Source organism: Lissotriton helveticus, chromosome 7 (assembly GCF_964261635.1).
Source record: "Lissotriton helveticus chromosome 7, aLisHel1.1, whole genome shotgun sequence".
Taxonomy (NCBI): Eukaryota; Metazoa; Chordata; class Amphibia; order Caudata; family Salamandridae; genus Lissotriton; species Lissotriton helveticus.
This window is the reverse complement of record NC_136068.1, coordinates 1,034,321,038-1,034,340,247: the sequence shown is the minus strand read 5'-3', so window position 1 is coordinate 1,034,340,247 and position 19,210 is coordinate 1,034,321,038. Positions and strand designations below refer to the sequence as shown.

Genomic DNA, 19,210 nt, shown 5'->3' with positions numbered 1-19,210 from the left:
GATGTCTTTGCAGGTTCGCAAGCACAAGCAGAGTTTTGTACTGGTTATTGAGCCCCTGACATTCCAGGTTAAACAGTTAATAGTGGCCATCAAGTGTCAGGGAGTGAATCCTCAGAGGCCAGCACATTTCACCCAAGGAGCAGATGTAGCATTTGCAATTGATGACTGTGCACCTAAAATGGGGGAAACAAATTTTGAAGAACAAGCAATAAATAGACCACTCAACACCCACCTCCCTGTCCCTGTAACTCTTCCACCTAGTCAAATGTCCTACTTCCCCACCCAAATAAACATATCAACAGACCAAAGATCTGCGTACTGCTCCAACATCATTGGGGACCATACAAGGCTCATCCTATCCCAGGAGACATGCAGACCTCCGCCAATTAGCACCACTGCCTGTAGTTCAAATAGGGTCAAAGACCAGTTGCCCCACTACTTCCATGGCCACCCTGCAATAAAAGCATTATCGTTTACAGGTAATAGTTCATTGTTGTCACTGAGGCAACCTCTTGGTGAACCCCCTGGGAAGGGGAGTGTTTCACAGTCGAGAAATCTAGGACATGAGCAAACTTTGTTTTAGCTCTGAGGTCTGTGAAGTAGTAGGACTTCTCATTATGGTTGATGCGAAGCTTGGCCAGATAAAGCAGTGAGTAAGGGGCACCAGCCTTCTGCAGGGTTCACATGATGGTAGAAATTCCTGATGTGTAGGCTGTGCACTAAGGTGAGGTCCAGATTCAAGGAGATGGCGTTCCCCTGGTACTGGATAAGCTAGTGTTCCCTCTGCAGTAGCTGGACGGTGTCTCTGTCCCTGCAGTTCAAAAGTCAGGTCACTATTGCATTGGCGGGGCCCCAGGAGGTAGATGTGGGCCCAGGGATTGATGAGCCCGCTCCACAATAAACATAGGTGAGAGGTAATCTCCAAACAGCGCCCTCAGCATGGTTTCAACATAAGTTTCCATCCTGTCCATGGCTGTGGATTCAGGTACTCCAACAATGCACAGGTTGTTCCTGGGAAAGCAGGCCTTGATGTCTTCACTTTTGTTTTTTATGGCTTCCTGTACTTTTTCCATGAGAAGAAGCTGTTCTCCAGAGGGCGTGTACCCTTCCTAAATGTCAGACATGCAGCATTCCGGCTGGTCTAAGCACTCCTCATGTTTTCCACCTTTTTTGAAACCAATGGTATTTAGGCTGTGTTTAAGATCCATGAACATGGATTTTGTGTCCTGAGCACATGTAACATCTCCATTCTCCTCTGCATCTTGCACAGAGTCCCTCAGTTCCAGGTCTGCTGCATGCGTAAGGTGCCGAGGTTCAAACAACAGTTTGGCTTGTTTATTAACACTTTTCCCATAATTAAAGTCTGTGATCTCTGCGGGTCACCAGTAAAGAAGGATGTGTAGCAGAATTTCCAAATCTGGTGAGCCAAAAACTGTAGTGTTCAGGGTCCCACCACTCCCCAAAGGTCAGTCATTGGGGGGGCTCGAGCAGACCCAGCTCCTGTGTCTTGCAGGCCTCCTGTTCCAGGCCTGCAGTGCTTCATAGCACAAAGTTCAATGAAGAATTCTTGCAAGCACTGTTACTCTGAGGGCTGCTAGGTGTACCAGGAGATGGAGCTCTTGTAGTAGCAGCGCTAAGTCGAGGGTGCCCCCAGCTGCCATAGCCAGGGTCCCGACACTCCACAGGGGTCACCTGCGGGGGAGGGCACGAGCAGACACAGTTGCACATGCACAGTGATGGCAGCTCTAGAACCAGCCTCCACATATAACCTCAAAAGGAGCTGACTGGTGTCAGCAGGCCGGTTCCCCAGGCTGCTGTGGGGGGAACCCCTAGTGAGTCCGGAGGAGCCCTCAGCTGCGTTGAAGGTCCCCCAGCGCACCCAGCTCCCCTCTCACAGCGATCGGGTGAAACCCCGTGAGCTGATCCCTGCTCCTCACCTGACAGTCACTGTTTTCAGGCGCACACATGGCCACTATCCGACTTGGCAGCCACTGATGTCGCCTCCCAGTAGTTCTCTGGTGTAATCTGCGTTAAGGGGAGAGCATTGCGCCCTGCTGCACAGCACAACTCACAGACCTCAGATGGATGGGCGAGGCGCACCGTTCAGGCCACTAGGCCCCAGAGTGACGGCCCAGGTTATGTGGCTGCGGCTCAGGTCACGAAGACAGGCAGGAAGACCATGACAAGAGGCATTTAAATGCAGTGCGTCTTGTAAAAGTGTCATAGTCGCTACTTTCCTGCATGATAACCAACAGATTAAGCTCCCAGGCCGGCGGAGGCTCGCTACGTGGTGGCCATCTTGCTGTCAGGCTCTCTAATGCCCCCCATTTTGTTAATTAACTTGTTCTCCATTTTTCTATATCGTTTTGGGATATTTATTGTTTTGCATTTTGACTTCATTACTGCTATAGTCAGGGCACAAGTCCTAAAAAAAGAAGTGGGGGGACGCGGACGTCACAACAGGAAGTGACGTCACGAAAGGTAGCGTGTACTCAGTTGCAGTTTATAGTTACCGAGCTCCCGGTAAAATAAGTGGGGGGACGCCGTCCACCCGCGTGGTACCCCGACTCGAGCCCTGGCTATATAGTACTGCATACATACAAGCTAGTCAGGGCCAGACTGACTACCGGGCAGTTTGGAATGCTGCCGAGCTGGGGGCTGATTTCACTGCAGTGGGAGCTGATTTCGTTCATGGAGACCTGCGTGTGCTTCGAAATAATTAAAGCAAAACGAATTTCGTTTAGCACATGCAGGTCTCCATGAACGAAATCAGCCCCCAGCTTAGCAGCATTCCAAACTGCTCGGTAGCCAGTCCGGCCCCGAAGCTAATGAGTGCTATGGATCCTCAGTGAGACAATGTTGAAGACCTTTCTTGTCACGTGGACCAAGATCTGCATTCCAGCAACTTCAGCAGATGCCTTTTTTGCCTTTATCCACGAGACACTGCTGTCAAGGTAAGGATTATATACTTCTTTTACAGTGTTTGTGAGCTACAGACATGTCTAAACAACAGGAAACATAACAAATCTACCTTAACTGTATAAAACACCAAATACACAGTGATTTTTAAAGATGCAAAATAATATTTATTTTTAAAAAACACCACAGAAATTTACTATAAAAAGTTTGAAGGCATTAGAATGGACAGTCGTTATACAAAAGAGTAAAACACTTATAATGTCCCTTCGGAGAGCTTTAAGCAATTGTATCAAAAGGTTCAATTTCTAGTGAATGCCAACTTTGTGTACACATTTAGATGAAGTGCCTTAAAGCAAAGCCTTTGCTGGCTTATAACTTCAATGTACTTGATCCAGAGTGATATCAAAGTTTATTTTCAGGGTGAGCAACTATTCACTGTCAAAATAGTGACAGCGTCGTATTTTACATCTAGTCCCAGCATAAATAGTAACCAAAGTATACTCCTTCCTTCGTGAGAGATCTGTAAATTGATTGGTCTCTGATGGCCTTTTCTGATACATCACAGTGTAGACCAATGTCAGGGTGTCTTAATCCCACAAGAGCCTTGGATGACCCACGGTTGCTCTTTCACGAAGATGCTAGTCTGCAGCCTTAGTAGGTTTGTGTTAGTTTCCAATATACTGTTGTTTCCCTCAGCAACATTTTAACAAGTATTTAGACACGTAATACTTCTCTGCTGTGAATTTCGTGATATGGGAAGTAGGCCTGGATCGAACACTGTTCCTGGCCAGCAAACCATATTCAGGTATAATGGAGGCTTACTGTGGCTACTTCTTCTGTGTGCCAGTGGTGGTGACTGATAGACTGCCCTGCCCACAGTGACCCTATTGAGGTCTGGGTGAGGTATATCCCCGTAGAAGCTTTGGTCAGGTTTATGAAGGGCCTGTCCTATGAACAAGGTTTAAGGCCTGTGTTTGAAGAAATGGTCCTTGAGTGGTGATGTTATGCAGAATTTATAGGCATCTGCAGATCCTCGCTGAAGACAAACTTTGTAAACCTCTGATGCTCCCAAGCACATGCTCCACGAACATAGACACCATGTGCCCAAAGGTTACAAGCGCATCTGCCATGGTCTGTTAAAACGGTCAAGCTCCAGATATTGAGCGGTAGCTCGGACTTCTTGACTGGACATATACCTACTGAACTAGCCCGGGGTGCCTATTCCATCTACTACGTAGCCTTGTGTGATTTGGCTATGCTGTCAGCTGTCTAAGCCGAGGAGAAACCAGCGTGCCTCTATGCCATCCATTACATTATGTTCTTTTGAATATATCCGTTCTAGATGATCATCTTAAAATGAGTTTCCTTTGCCTGAGTGTTCAACTATCTCCACAGGTGTCGCAAGAATTGGAATGCTTTCAAAGTTATCCAGGAAATGGCCTATGTCAAATTCCCCTATTACAACTGTGTTTGGAAGCCGGTTTGCCACATATTCTTGACGGTGTCTCAGATCAAAGCATCAGTTCCTATCATTTAGCAAGTGTGGAGATGGTGTGCACTAAGCCAGAAGTAAACTATTGCCTTTATTTTTTCTTAGATTGTCATGGTCAATTGTTTCCTTCAATTCAACCCTTGTGGAACTTGTGCTGCTTGTTAGAAGCAGGGCACAGTGTAGTATGTGCAATATAATTCCTGTGAAAAATCTGAGATTTTGACACCCCCTTATCCACATTTAAGAAGCTAAGGCTTCAGGTCTACAGACTTAAGAAGGTCGTGCTGTTTGTAGCCATTCGCGAAATGTTATAGAAAACCCAATACCAGCTCATCCTTTCAGATGAAGCAGGTGCATGCATGCACTGGCAATTTTTTGTTTGAAGCCACTGATATTAACATTACTTAACACAGCTTTTCTCAGACGGACCCGTCTTCTTTAAACCCGCCAATTGACTGTTTTCTGCAGAGTTGGCCACCTAAAAAAAATAAGCCAAACAACTCGTCCCCACCCCTCCCCACCTCCATCTCGTGTTTAACTGCTGTGCACCATAATGGGTTCAAGGTTTTCACCAGACTAGGTAAACATGCTATTTTGTGTTGTGGTACCCCTATCCATTAAACTGCAGGTTTTTTAATGTAATTTGGCACTTGTGTCGGCATATGGCTATGTTACCTCGCCTTATATAAGCACCCGCCATGGCAAATACCACCTTTTACCAGGAACTATGGACCAGTCATTTGCATGCTCTGACACATGGGATATGTTCAATGCAGTTCTGAAAAACATGTGCCTTCTCTTCCCAGGGAGAATGCAGGATATAGTACCACAAACTGGAGAGTGTCACTCATGAACCCACCGAGCATGGGTGTAGCTAAGTAACTGAGGCAAAAAAAAAGTGGAAGAACAGCCAAAATGTACCCTGTTAATAGCATCAAAATACTTAGACAGGCCTGGGAGAAAGAGCCCGATCAAGAGGCCCTTCACAATACTCTTAAAAGGGAAACGTTCGAGACACCCCGTCCCTCCAGCTATGAACAGAGCAGGGACAAAATAGAACAGTTATGGCTGCTTTGTTAGTCGTTCAGCTCCATATACTGGTGTGTCAGTGACATTTCCCCATATTCTATTGGTTGTTCAGGAACACTAGTGAGACAGGAATTATCTTGATCGTCGCCAAATCTGAAACTAGTGTGTTATATTCAGTATTGTTGTATAGTGGTGGGGTGATTGGAACAGTATAAGCAAACAATACCTTGCAAAGTCCTACTGCTGTATAAAGGGTTGTGACCAGTGGGCCTAAGCCGTAAGATCTACCTGCAGAGTACAGATTAAGGGACTGTTCTCCAGTCCTAAGTCCTCCATAGCAAGACTGCGATAACAAAGACATCAGCAGCAACGCCCATACTAACATGACCAGAGGCACACAGTACACAGGTCAGTGTCCCAAAGCACCGGACAGCAGGGTGCAGCCCAGTCAGGACTTAGATGGAAAACCGTTTCTTATGCAGCAATCAATCAAAAATCCGAAAACAATGTATCTTGACCAATGGCATGCATGCCGTTTATGAAATTAAGGCCACGGGTTTCAAGTCTACACAGAAAGGACTTCCTGAAAGGAAATGCCACCTCTCTCTGGTTTTATACAGTAAGCACTGAACATATAATTTTATTTTGTAGCATGTAACACACTGTTATATACATTCGTCAGTAATATCAGTTCCTCCACATGATGGGAGAGACAGTCTTCATATGGACCACGGGTCCTTACCATGTCTAGAAAAGAAGCAAGGGTGAGCTGTGGGAGCGTGAGCAGCAACGAAGGGCCATTGGCATTAGGATAGGATAGGGCTGACTAGAGGCAGCAAGAGCTACTAAGGTCAAACGGGGAGGTCAGGGAGCAGTAGGGGGCTGTGATGACCACTGAGGGATGGATTGGTGGCTGTGGTGAAAGAGACAACGTAGCTGGAGGACAAGAGGCTTGAGGAGGATCAGCAGCAAAAAGGGATGGCTTGGAGCAGCAAAGGAGTAAGGAGCTGGAAAAAGGAGTATGGGGAAGACACGCTGGCACGAAGAAAGGAAGGATTAAACGCAGCAGGGTAGTGGTCAGAAGGAAGGTAAAAGAGGAAACGCAGCAGGTGAAGTAAGGTCACAATTTTATCATGGGAGGAGCAAGAGGGGAAGATAATTGGTGAGAAAGGTAGCATGGTAAGTAAGATGGGAACTGCGTAGAGTGAGGGACAACAGAGGAAGCTAAAGGGCTAGTGTGTGACGGAAAGTGACGGAAAGTGGCAGAAAGTGGCAGAAATGAGGCAATCTGGGAAATACATATGGCTTAAGGGATAATAAGGTGTAGTGAAGATGAGGAGGGCAACCCAGGGGCAAAGAGCAGGGATGGGCACGATAGGCAGATAGCAAGGGTCAGCAAAGTAGGGCATGGGGTAGGAGTTGATGTACAGAGCTGAGGGCAAGTGGGTGGGTGAACGGGAGGGGCAGTAAGTGACAGCAGTATGTGGGGCAGTATGTGGGACAGTATAAGAAGAGTCAGAGCAAAAAGGGGGTGATCAAGAATAAAAGTTGGAAGGGTGAGGAGCAGCAGAGGGAGGATACAGAGATGCCCAGTGAATGGTAGTAGCGGAGGACAAAGGGAAGCAGATGGGGCAGCATGGTAGGGACAGGGGGCGCAAGAGGTAGAAGAGGAGGGAACAGGGCTGAAGGTATGAAGGGCGGTCAGGGAAAAGGTAACCAGAGTGAAAGAAGGTCTATGAGAGAGACAGGGAGCGGTAAGCAGTGGTGGGAGACTACACTTAGTGTGAGAGGTGTCATGGCGCAGCATGCTGCCTCTCAGATGAGGCAGTCTTTACATTTACATATAAATACAATTTGCACAATAACAAAATAAATAAAATCATGTCGCCGTGGCAGCAGCAGAGCACGGGCGGCACGTCCTTCATTCTTTAAAAAAATATGTTACAAAATAATATACTTTTTCATATATTTCTTACTTAGATTTTAGTAGTTAGAAAACACTCTATAAAAGAAACCCATAGTCAGGCTGGACGCAGGAAGCCCTTGACGGGTCTCTTTCAGTCTGTCACTACCTGGGATGGAGGATAGTACTTGGGAAGTGGGGAAATAGGAAGCTCTCTTCTCTTGTCAACGCAAACAAATCCAGTGCTTTCCGTGAAGGTAAGGAGTCTGTGAAGAAAGGGCTCTGTTCTAGTATACTTATTAATGTGGAACTATAAACTTCAAGGTGCAAGGTTTTGGTGAAGTGAGGAGTCCAGCACATCAAGGTGCTTGAAGGTGGCTGAAGGCTTGGATGAGAAGTTGACCATGACTGGCTGAGCACCGTTCCTTCATGCATGACGTTATGGTTTTTGTGACAGTCTTGGTCATGCGTGAGCAAGTGCTCCATATTCATGATAATCTTTGGTGAAAAGTTGCCCGTGGTGGGAAGAGTGTCACACTTTCATGTTATTCTTGTAGAAGATATAGTACACGGCAGGACGAACATTGTCTTTCCACAGTGTGGTGGGGAGACTTAAATAGTAATTTTTTGTGTAGTCAAACACGGTTTGCCCAGTACCAAAATATCTTGGTAATCATGGTAAAAGCGCGATTAAGTGTCATGTTTTCGCTGCATTTTAAAATGAAGGGTTGGCCATCACTGTGGACGTGCAACCTTTTAACAGTAATGTTGGTTGAAGAGTTGGCCACAGTTGCGTGATACGACGTTTTCACTGCATTCTTGGCTTGCCATTCCTAGACAAGTTTTTCTAAGGTTTTCTTGGCTTGGCCATATTTGGACGAGTTCAACATTCTCTTGGTTACCACGGGTGGGAGGTTAGGCTTTTCTGAAGAAGCTGCATGTGTTCCTGTTTCGGTTTGAAGAATTGACCCGTACTTGGCAATTGTTCACATCATTTTGTTGGCTACAGAATTGTACATAGTTGGGTGCATGCCACATGTACAATGTAACCATAGCTGAAATATACGACTTGGATTACCAAGTGGCACATTTTCATTATTATGCTGGGTGAAGAACTGGCCAGAGCTGGGTAAGTTCTTACAACATTATCGTGGCTGATGGTTTGGCTAAAGATTCCTAAAGTGTCCATGCACATTTTGACTGAAGCATGCCATGCTTGACTGACTGCAAGACTTTCAGGGCATCCATGGATAAAAGGTTTGCGGATGAAAGGTTTTCGTGCCAGTCTTACCTTAAGAACTGGACATTAGCATGGGGAGTTCCAAGTCTTAAGTTTAGACATAACTGGACAGTTGGCTATTGCTTAGTGGTACATGTTCATGCAATCTAGGATGAACAGTTGGACTTGGTAAGGCAACTGCAGTTTTCTATATAATTTTGGATAAAGAAATAGCCAAAAGTAGATGACTTTCCAAAGAGTTTGTTTTTGAGAGAGGCTTTGAAGAAATATTTGTTATGGATGTTTGATTGTGACGTTTTTTAACTCAAATTTTCAGATTTGTAGGTTCTAGTTTTCGATCTGAACTGAAAGCAGCATGTTCTTAATAGAGGCATGGACTTGTGGAGGAATGGTAGAACAGTGCCAAGCCTTCATAAAGCAGACCAGTGTCTGCAGTGTGGTTTATCTGGCAAACCATGGGCAAAGAACAAAATCTGGAAGAAAAAAAAGCAGTTTTCAAGACTGTTCTGAATTGCTAGCCAAAGAATGGAGCTGGTGTTGTACAGAGTTCACCTCACCACGTGTTGAACTGCACCCAAGGGATATCAACCCTGGTCTAATCAATGAACACTGTGCTGGAGGCGCAGAGGGAGATCGGGGTAAATAAAAGGGAGCTCTGGGTTTTAACAGGGCCAAGCTTCAGGCAGAAGATGCATCGGTTCCCATAAGTCTTAAGGAGTTGGAGCATGGACGGAAAATGGAAGCTCCAGATGTCAAAGTTACGCAGGCTGGGGTACATCGATGTTCCATAAGAAGAAAAACTGCTTAGGTGCGTATAGTTTCCAGTACCATCTCTTTGGTACTCCCTCACCACTAATGTTACTGGCCCAACACTAAATACCCTTGTACTAGGTGCCCCTGCACCTTATTCCCTGTTTATGTTGTCCTTGCTGCTCCTTCAATCCCCTCCTAGGGTGCCACCTTTCCAGGCCTGTGTTGGATGGTGTTCTCCCCATTGCCGACATTGGTCAGTTCCTCGTAGACACTGCCTCGTCAGCTAATCTTTTCTACTTTGTACCCGATTTCCTTTCCCTTGGTCACTTACTTGTGCCCCAACACCTTTCCTGGACAGATTGGGTGCCTTCCAACCAACCCACCACTACCTCCTCCCTCAGCAGCCACAGCTCAGCACGCCCAGGATCTTAATTGGGTCCAAGCCATGATCCCATTCCCTACAGCCCAGTGGCCCCATCAGTAACCCCAGCCCCTGGCACCTAAACCCCGACAGATGCAGGAGGTTGTTGAGTTAAAATCCATGCCACCCACACTTGGAGCCCTTATCCATCTTCCTTTGAGTGCCTTGGATCAGTCTAATCCCTACCCACTTTATTGGTTGTGCTCAGCATTCACAGGAGCAAGAAGCTTCTAGGGCTCCGTGTCCTGCTCGCCTCCCTGAGTGTCCCAGTCCTCAGGGACTCCTACCTGATGCATACACTGGATAACTCTATCCTCCAGCTGTAATTATTCAGAAAGATCAGGAGCTTTGACTCCATGCCCTACCCCCATTCCAGGAGCACTCCTTCCCTGGTGCATCCTCCTCAGTGCTCCCAGTCCCCCGGTGTCCTCCTTAGCTGCCGCTGCTCAGCATGCCCAGGAGTTTGTTGGGCTCCATGCCCTGCTGCTGGGCCATCTTCTGCACATCAAAGCCCAGGTGCATCAGGAACTGGACAGCATTCATCTCCTGCCCCGTGAACTGGTCCCGGATGGTGGGGCATGAGGGGTTACAATGGGGCCAGGGGCAGCTATCCACCAGATGCGTGGGGCACCCCTTCAAGGGTGTTCTTCCATTTTTGTTGCTGTCGTGGAGACTCCGGTCCCAGCAATGTAGAGCCCGTGGCAGAGATGTGCCCTTCACCTGAATATCCATCCAGTGGCTGCCAAAGCAAGGAGTACAGATTAGTGACCACCAAAGGATGACATTGAAAAGGGGGAAGAGATACATGGACAAGAAAGCTCATGAGTGGAGGAGGTGCATAGACGAAGTAGGGAAGAGAGAGGCACAGCGCAAGAACCACCGAGATTCGCAAAGAAATGTAGAGAGGAACTAATAACTTAGCAAGGAGGACCGGACAGTGATGCGTTGGGGAGAGAAGGAGCAAAGATAAGTAGATTAAGATGAGATGAGGAGAGGAGAGGAGAGAGACAAATAGGAGAGAGGCAAGTAGAAAAAAAAAGAAGACGACAGAGCGAGTAAAGAGCAGGGGAGGGAGAAGTTCATTACCTTTAACTCCCGCTTCCCAGCTCGATAGCTTATCTAAATTAATATGCTCTCTATTCTCTATCAAAATTTCCACTGTTTATTTAATAGTTGTACTCAAAAGCAACAGCAGAAGAGGGAGGGATGTGTGTGTGTCTTGTACTATATATATGTCACCGTAAAAAACCAACGATTATAGTGAAGTTCTAGTTAGCGATGAAAATAAGAGCTTCATTTGTTAAAACAACAGCAATTCACAGAAAAAAAAAAAGGTAATTTGACGTTATAGGTAGGTGTTAATAATGAGATAAAAACTAACGTATAAAAACTGGAAACCACTGAACTAATTATAACTTGCACTCAAATCATGCATTGCTATTCACACATGTATTTAATATAAAAGCCTGGTAATGTCGACTTACTTGTGAGGGCATGCTCTATGCCGTCATGCCCTATGCCGTTTTCCTACAGTTGTACAGTTTGTGTGCTTGACAATCAAGCATCCCAAAGACTGAGACCACAGGGCTTGGCTAGGAGGTGATGATGGTCACTCAAAACGCAACCCTTATAGAGAGAGTGACTGCTATCATCTTACCAGTCTTTGTAAGACTGGCTATGGAGACAGCATAGACGTACAGGGAGGTCACCCCCTCACTGGCATTTCCTCTTTAAAAAGTTCTCCCCGACGCCACTGAGAAACTAGTTACATTCTTGTAACAATAGTTTTGAAGCTTGAAGCTTTTTTTAGATTCACATGTTTTGTATTATCTTACAATCTAGTGGTTGGTCCTAGAAGTGTATATATAAGTAGTGAGAAACATACTTCCCTATTAAGTCATGGAGGTGTCTGCCTGCTTGTCTGCTTGTCTATGGTCAGACTCCCACCACTCTGGCCTGCCTAGCCCAGCCTGCAGCATCTCACAAACTGGAAGGTATAGGAGGCGCACTTTATCTCAGAGAAGGCTTGGGCGTGTGCCATCAGGCCGATGTAAACCTTCCCACCACTGTCGCCTGCCCACTTGACAACCCACATATCTAAGTCTGTGGGAAACCAGGGAAGTAGCTGTTTGCTTACCAATCATCCGTAGGAAGGGGAATAAAAAACAAAAAAGATACTCAAAGATGGATGTACTTTTCTGAATAGTCTCAATTCAAGCACCATACATTAGTGCATTCAGTATCTAGTCCTTGTTTTCGTAATTTATACTACAGGACTCACAATACAATATCCAGAAGACAAATGTAAACATTACTAACAAAACTTTTGAAAACTACAGACCATCGTAAAATAGATGATATAATAGGATTAAAAGCACCCCTGGATAAGACAACAATATTGAATCAGAAGCTAGTACGAAATATTACATAATGAAATACTCTTAATAGATTCTGTGATATGAATAGCTTGAAGGAAGCCTACGTGGATGCTACATCAATATGAGATTAACAATTGTTAAGAGACAAGGAACATTGAATTTCACATGGGACGCAGACGTCACAGTATTAGCCCCATGTGCCACATCAATAAGATTAATCAATCTGTTGACTATAAATGGAACAGTTTGCCCTTAAGTACCAGGCCAAATTTAAATACTTTGAAAATGCAAACACTATTTGTTTACGTGCATCAGATCTAAGAATGCATTGTGTCACAGCGCAATGATTTAATCCCGGAAGTCGGCATATCAGCATGATCCACTTTGAGCAAGGTGGTGTATACTTAGGGCAAAAAATTTAAAGTGGGCCTCAGTTTCCTTAACTGATGGTCAGAAAAGGCACTGGTTAAAAAACTTCAGACCATACAGAATGCCGCGGCCAGACTTCTGTTCAACATCTCCAGAAGATCAAGCATAAGACAGCACCTTCGCGATCTGCACTGGCTCCCTGTAGTATACAGAGTGCAATTTAAAGCTCTCACTCTGGCCCACAGAGCCCTGCACGGCCAGGGTCCATTGTACTTGACGAAGCGCTTTGCGTTATATGCTCCAAGCAGGGCGCTTCGCTCAGCCTCACAACGCCGGCTGGTGATTCCTAGATTTCGGAGAATACGGCTTGGCAGTCAGTCCCTTTCTGTGAAAACAGCTAAAGCATGGAATTCCCTTCCCCTGGATTTATGCAACATTCACGACTTTAGGTTACTTAAAAAACAACTCAAAACCTTCTTCTTTAACCTTCCAGCTTAAACTTCTTTGCCCTGCCAGGATTCGGTAACTTTGCGCGCCAGGATACTCTTGAGTAATTGTGCCCGATACAAAACGCTTATAACATAAAATAACTCCTCTGCTAAACCATTAACCCCTTTCTATTTTGCAGTCACAGAGTTAACGGGGAGGGTACCATTTCTAAAGCGAAAATATAAGTTTTGGCTTTATGGGGGTGGGGGTGAGGGGGGTTATTCTATCCATGTAAGGCTCATATTCTGGAAGGCATATTTGGATTAAGAACCCCACTATCACACCCTCCGGTCAGGCACCCCGCCAAGTTTCAATTACGATGTGCTCTCAGGGGATCCTCTTAATCTGAGTAGCCATGTTACTATCCCACATTTCAAACAAAGGTAAACGACTACAAAGATCATTTACCATCTTTAGCTAAGACTTAGGTCTGTTCTTGTCGAGTGCAATCAACTCTTTCAGCACCATCCTGTATGGGGAGGACCAGACTCTGATCCAATATTTTATGATCCTTAAATGATCAGTATGATCAACCCTCTGTAAATCCAGGTTACATCTCAACAGTAACATCGGGGTACTACTTGGTAAGTTCAGCAGAGACCGTAGGAATTTATTTTCCGTATGTACTAGGGGGCTAGTATCACTGTATCTCCAAATTCAGACCCAGCGCAACTCTATAAATGTCTAGTACTGGGGAAAGTGCCCTACTGGAAGCACAGCTATACTTTATGACTGACAATCGATGTTGCATCACGGATTGGCTTGTTTCAAGTTGAGGCTTACGCAACAATTTGTCTGATCGTGTCACGCCCAAATAATCAAAACTCCGATCATTCGGCCCGGCGACAGCACAGCTCCGCAACCTGGGCATATCCTACTCAGGGGGCCATCCCTTTCACTTAATTTTCCACTTGGAGGGAAAACTCCTCCAACTTCGTTCACTGGCAGAGACATGCCGCGTACTGGGAATAGATCCTCCGGCGAAGCAGCGGTCCGAAGACACACTACCTACCTCACAAAGAGCAATGAAAAGCGGCTGGCAGAGAGTGGGATGACGCAGTGCATTAGCACAGCCAAACCCGGAAGAGTTTGCTAAGGGACGGCAGGCAGCTTTTGACGCTATCCCTTCCACATTGGCTAAACCCGCTACCCCTTCAACCCGGACTCAACTTTTGCATGATGCACAGATAAGAGTGGGGCGGCGGTCGGGGGGAAGGTCGTCGAGCCACTGACCACACTACATCACCCCCTTGGCCCTACCATGTGGTTTTGTTATTCCACAGGACTAGAAGAAAGAATGTATTTCTATTTTTTCTCATTGTTGTTGTTTGTTAATTTGAAAAGGGAATTTGTTGAGGTCCACACTCACCCATACAGGGGTAGCGCTACCTTCATACACTGTGCTGACACCAAGCTCTGTATAGCTTCCTGGGTTCCCGGGGGCATGGGGGAGGTAGAGAGGCGGGGTTAGATGGAGCAGGCACCAGGTCATTGCCCACATGAGAAGAAATACTCTTAGCAATTTAACACTTAATGTGCATGCGATAACAACCCAATCAAAAGGCAGACGATACTTTATTACCTTGAGGCCTCCCGAGCAGATATCTACCTACTGCAAGAAACCCACCTCTTACAAGGGGACTCGTACTACTCTAATGCCCATAAAACTTATGCCAGGCTGGCCTATTTTTTAGGCACCAAGCAAATTCTCCCACTCACACAAGACGTTGATATACACACTGCGGTGCTGTCCGACCACGGAGCAGTCACACTCTCACTTTCTCTTCCCCCGATTGCTCTCCCCCAAGTACTGGCAGTTGCTGGATTCAATGCTACTCCGCAAGGCGGTCAAGAACCAAATCTAGCACGCACTTGAATACTATCTCACACATAATGATACCCCCGGAACTTCACCAGCGACACTATAGGGAGCACTTAAGGCTGTCATTAGAGAGGAATTCATTGCTATTTCGTCAGCAGACAATAAGATGCGCAGGAAAAAAAGGGAGGACCTCACCGGGCAAACCAGGGAACTCTAACGCATATGCACGGGAGCACCACAGGTCTGGCGCCAGCTGTCCAACATGCACACACAATTAGCAGCTCTAGACACAGATAGGGCAGAATACTCAGCCCTCCGCCACTCATATTATATCGGGGGAGGTAAGTGTGGCCGACGCCTGGCTAATATCCTCCGGGCTAAATGACAAGAACAGGGAATAACTGAGATTTATTCCCCTGCAGGGAACCTGGTCATGGACAGCCCAGACATAGCGAAACCTTTCAAGGACTTTTATGAGCAGCTTTATGACTCCCAATGCCTAGACAGTGAGGCCGGATCCCAATATCTGAAGGGGGCCAAGACCTCGCCTCTCATCCCAGATCAGGCAGAGTCCCTCGACGAGGATATTAGCATCGAGGAGTTATCTTCGCGATAGCGTGCCTTAAACCTGCGAAGTCGCCGGGTCCAGATGGGATCTCAGCTGCCTTTTATAGAACCTTTTGCTCAACTCTATCCCCTGTTCTTACAAAACTCTATCATTCTTTTTCAGAGCCTGGGGTGATCCTGCCTGGCATGCTTCAAGCCTCTAAAATAGACCTCCCTAAGCCTGGCAAGGACATACAACGCTGCAGCTCTTATCGGCCGATTTCCCTCTTAAACATCAACCTCAAATTATACACGAGTATCATAGCCCACAGAATCAACGAATGCCTCCCCTACCTAGTAGGCCCTGACCAAGCAGGTTTCATTCCCCCTAGACAGGCCAGCAATAATACAAAGAGAGGCTTGCATATTAGTGACAAGGCAAATAGGTTTCAGAGGGAATATATGCTCTTAGCTGTCGACGCCGAGAAGGCGTTCGACGAGGTCCATTGGCCGTACCTCGATCAGGTACTGACACACTTCGGGTTCCGAGAAAAATGCAGAACTCTCATCCTAAATTGCTACCTAGCCCCTTCAGAGTCGGTCCGGATTAATGGCTTCACCTCAACCCCCCTTTCCACACAAAGAGGCACCTCCAGGGCTGTCCGCTTTCGCCCTTATTATTCGCTTTGTATATGGAACCCATGGCCCAGAGGATCCGAGATCACCCGGACATTGTCGGCCTTCCATTGGGTGGAGATAGGCTTTCCATCAGTCTCTATGCTGACCTGGTATCCCTGGTGAATCAGATTACTTCGCTACCGGCCTTTATAGGGGAGCTGAAGGCTTTCGGGCAGTCTCTGGGTTTCAAATCAACATCAGTAAATCCCAAGCAGTCAACCTCTCGGTGCCTCGGGGTACAGTGGACCTCCTCGCGTCCCAATTCCTAGTGCCTTGGGCCCCAGAGACTATTCCGTATCTGGGGGTACAACTAGCCAGCACAATTCAAGTGACAATAGACAGCAATTAAAGGGCACTTTTCCAACAAATACAAAATGACCTGAGGAGGTGGAAACACCATCGAATTTCTTGGTTGGGACGGATAGCGGCCTGCAAGATGACGCCCCTCCCCAAGATATTGTATCTCTTCCAGACCATGCCCCACTTTCCCCCTCAGGGTACGATTGCTAAACTCCAATCAGAATTTGCGCAGCTCATCTGGCAGGGACGGAAGCCGCGTATGAAGCACTCCTTGAGCTATCTCCCCGCCGGAGGGCTGGGAATCCCGGATCTGCAACTATATTTTAAAGCTGCGCAGCTGTGAATAACTGGCTCTTCTAGGATAGAGTGGTGGCAGGTCCAGCTCTCTGAAAGATCCCATTCCTCCCCAAAACACACAGGTCTTGGAGTCTGTACCTGTCCCCAATAACCTGAACAACAATGTCAGTCTGGGACAGTGTTAGCACCAGAATGGGTCTGACTACACATCCGTCCCCGCTGTCTCCCCCGGTCGAGAACCCGGGACTTCACCCCGGGATCTACAGCAGCGGATTTCACAACTTGGAGGGCATCGGAATGCAGCTCCACAGGACTCAGAGTGCCTGCTCTGATTCCCCCAACTACAGGAGGGCTTTGGGCTCCCTGAAATGAAACAATTTCACTATCTTTAACTGAGACATTGGATCCTGCATTCCTCCCAACTGTGCCAAAGCACAACGTCGCTTGACTCAGTATGAAAGATGGCTCTTGGCCAAATCGTCTGATAAAGGCATGATCTCAGAGTTATATAGGATCTTGCTTCAAACACAGACTCACACCTTCCACGCTGGGAGGGTGCGTTGGGAGCACGTAGTATGGCCCTTACTGAGACACTCACTTAGATCACATCACACTGGTATTACATACCAGTCCAAATAAATAAAACCAAGCCTTCACATAGTGACAGCTGCTGGCGGGGCTGTGGAAACAAAGGGTCCCTAATTCACATTCTTTGGGACAGTCCACAAATTCAGAAATATTGGATACAGGTTATTGATGATATAGATAAACACTTGGACACGCAGCTTCCACGGTTTCCAACTTACGTACTGCTGGGCCTCCCAAACCCATTAACATACCCTCTGAAATCCATTTGCGGCCGACAGATTGGTATGGTGCTGGGAGCGGCAGCACAGGCCATCCTAGCCCTTTGGAGCACAGGGAATATCCCTACATACACAAACTGGTTGCACAGAATATGGCACATTTTAGGAATGGAGAAAATCTCCATGACATTAGCAGGGAAGGGAGACGAATTCCAGGAGGTATGGAACCTTTATGTGTTGCTACTGTCTCACGAATTTCATGAGTTAACATGCCCCAAATAACTCAGACTTTTATGCCTCTCAGAGGTACCCTAACAGGAGTGACCCACAGAGAAATTATCGCATTTATGCACACACATGGGTGCAGACATCGCATATGGGTGAGTGGGGACGAGGCGGTGGGAGTTGGGGGGAATTCGCTCGTGGCCGTTTTTTTTCTCTTGTTTTTCTTTCTTCCTTTTTTGGGTTGTTTATGTACCAGTCGCAGCATGGCATACAGCCAGTCTCGCTTTCAGACGTTTGTATGCCTCAAAGTCTTATATTAGCTGCTGTATTCGCTTGGTATGCTTGAAAATATCAATACAAGATTTAAACCATAAATGCACAGAAAGGGTTTAGGGCCATAAATTTGTTTTTTCCTGCTTTTATTTCGAGACCTCTCATTTCACGTTTTAAAAAAAATTCTTCCAACAATACTTGGAGACCAAAGGGGGTATGTGATTGGAGTAGGGTTTTTTCAGCAGACATTAGCACAGGAATGTGGAAGTTTGCTAATTTAGGTACATCATGTTGGCACCTATTCAACCATTCCACCAGACCTTTAATATATAAACTGAAGAGGATAGGGGCTAATACCCACCTTCTGTAACACCACAGTCTATGGGAATTCTGTTTGTAAAGTCTTCTTAGTTGTTCAACCTCACTTGAGCAAAGGTGCAAGTGTATGATCAATAAAGATTATTAAGAGGTCTTTAGGGATATTATATTGTTTCAAGACATCCCACTGGCCTTTCTTAGGAACTAAATCAAACGTGGCCTTCAAATCCATGAAGGCCACATAGAGGTGATCTTTTCTTAGAGTACTTCAGATAACTGAAAATCAAACACCTGGTCCAGGGTACTAGTTTTCTCTCGAAATCCAGCCCTTACGTATATGCAAGTAAGGACGTTGTGTTGTGACTGCTTGCAACTCACAAACTCTCTGCAGGAATGGGATTATAATCCGAATGGCTATGTTGTGTTATACCATTGAGCCTTGCCTTATGCATAGGCCTGAAAGGAGACTTCATGAGCTGTGTTAGCACTAGGTTTATGTTCTGCAGTGGTATGGGTACAGACCTTGTTTTAGTCCCCCCTTCTAGGAATCGGTTGATCAATGGTGTGGTCAAGAAACTTCTTCCTACAACTCCTATTTATAGGCCATTATGGCTGTGAGGTGTACCATATGCGTAGGCCCTTATATCGCAGGTGGGTAAGGTACTCAATCACTGTAGCGTCCTATGTCCAACTTTCCCCGAGTTCCACCCTATCGCAACAGTGTATGAAAGTGCTCCATTTTTCAGGGTGGCATTTTCACATAGTGAGCCTTCTTGCTTCTCTTAGGACTTCCAAGATTCTCTGTGGAAGCCTTGGGAGTCCGCACTCTAGGTTCTCGGGTACCATGCTCCTAGGTGGAGGATTTCCATCTCCAGGTGATATACCTTCCCCTCTTGGATTGTTACCTAGTCCTGATTAACTATTAGTCTTGCCAATCTGTCTTATGCCATTT

At 46.3% G+C, this 19,210-nt stretch overlaps 1 protein-coding gene across 3 annotated transcripts in view; it reads right to left on the bottom strand.

Annotated features, from left to right (window-relative positions):
- Nucleotides 1-5,951: 5,951 nt before the first annotated feature.
- Nucleotides 5,952-19,210, bottom strand: part of NOTUM (notum, palmitoleoyl-protein carboxylesterase) — a 155,273-nt gene continuing 142,014 nt past the window's right edge. For all 3 annotated transcript variants that reach the window (XM_078653789.1, XM_078653790.1, XM_078653791.1), the window contains exon 11: nt 5,952-10,496. In XM_078653789.1, coding sequence (XP_078509915.1) covers nt 10,190-10,496 — 307 coding nt within the window. In that variant the 3' untranslated portion in view covers nt 5,952-10,189. The remainder of the gene's footprint in view (nt 10,497-19,210) is intronic.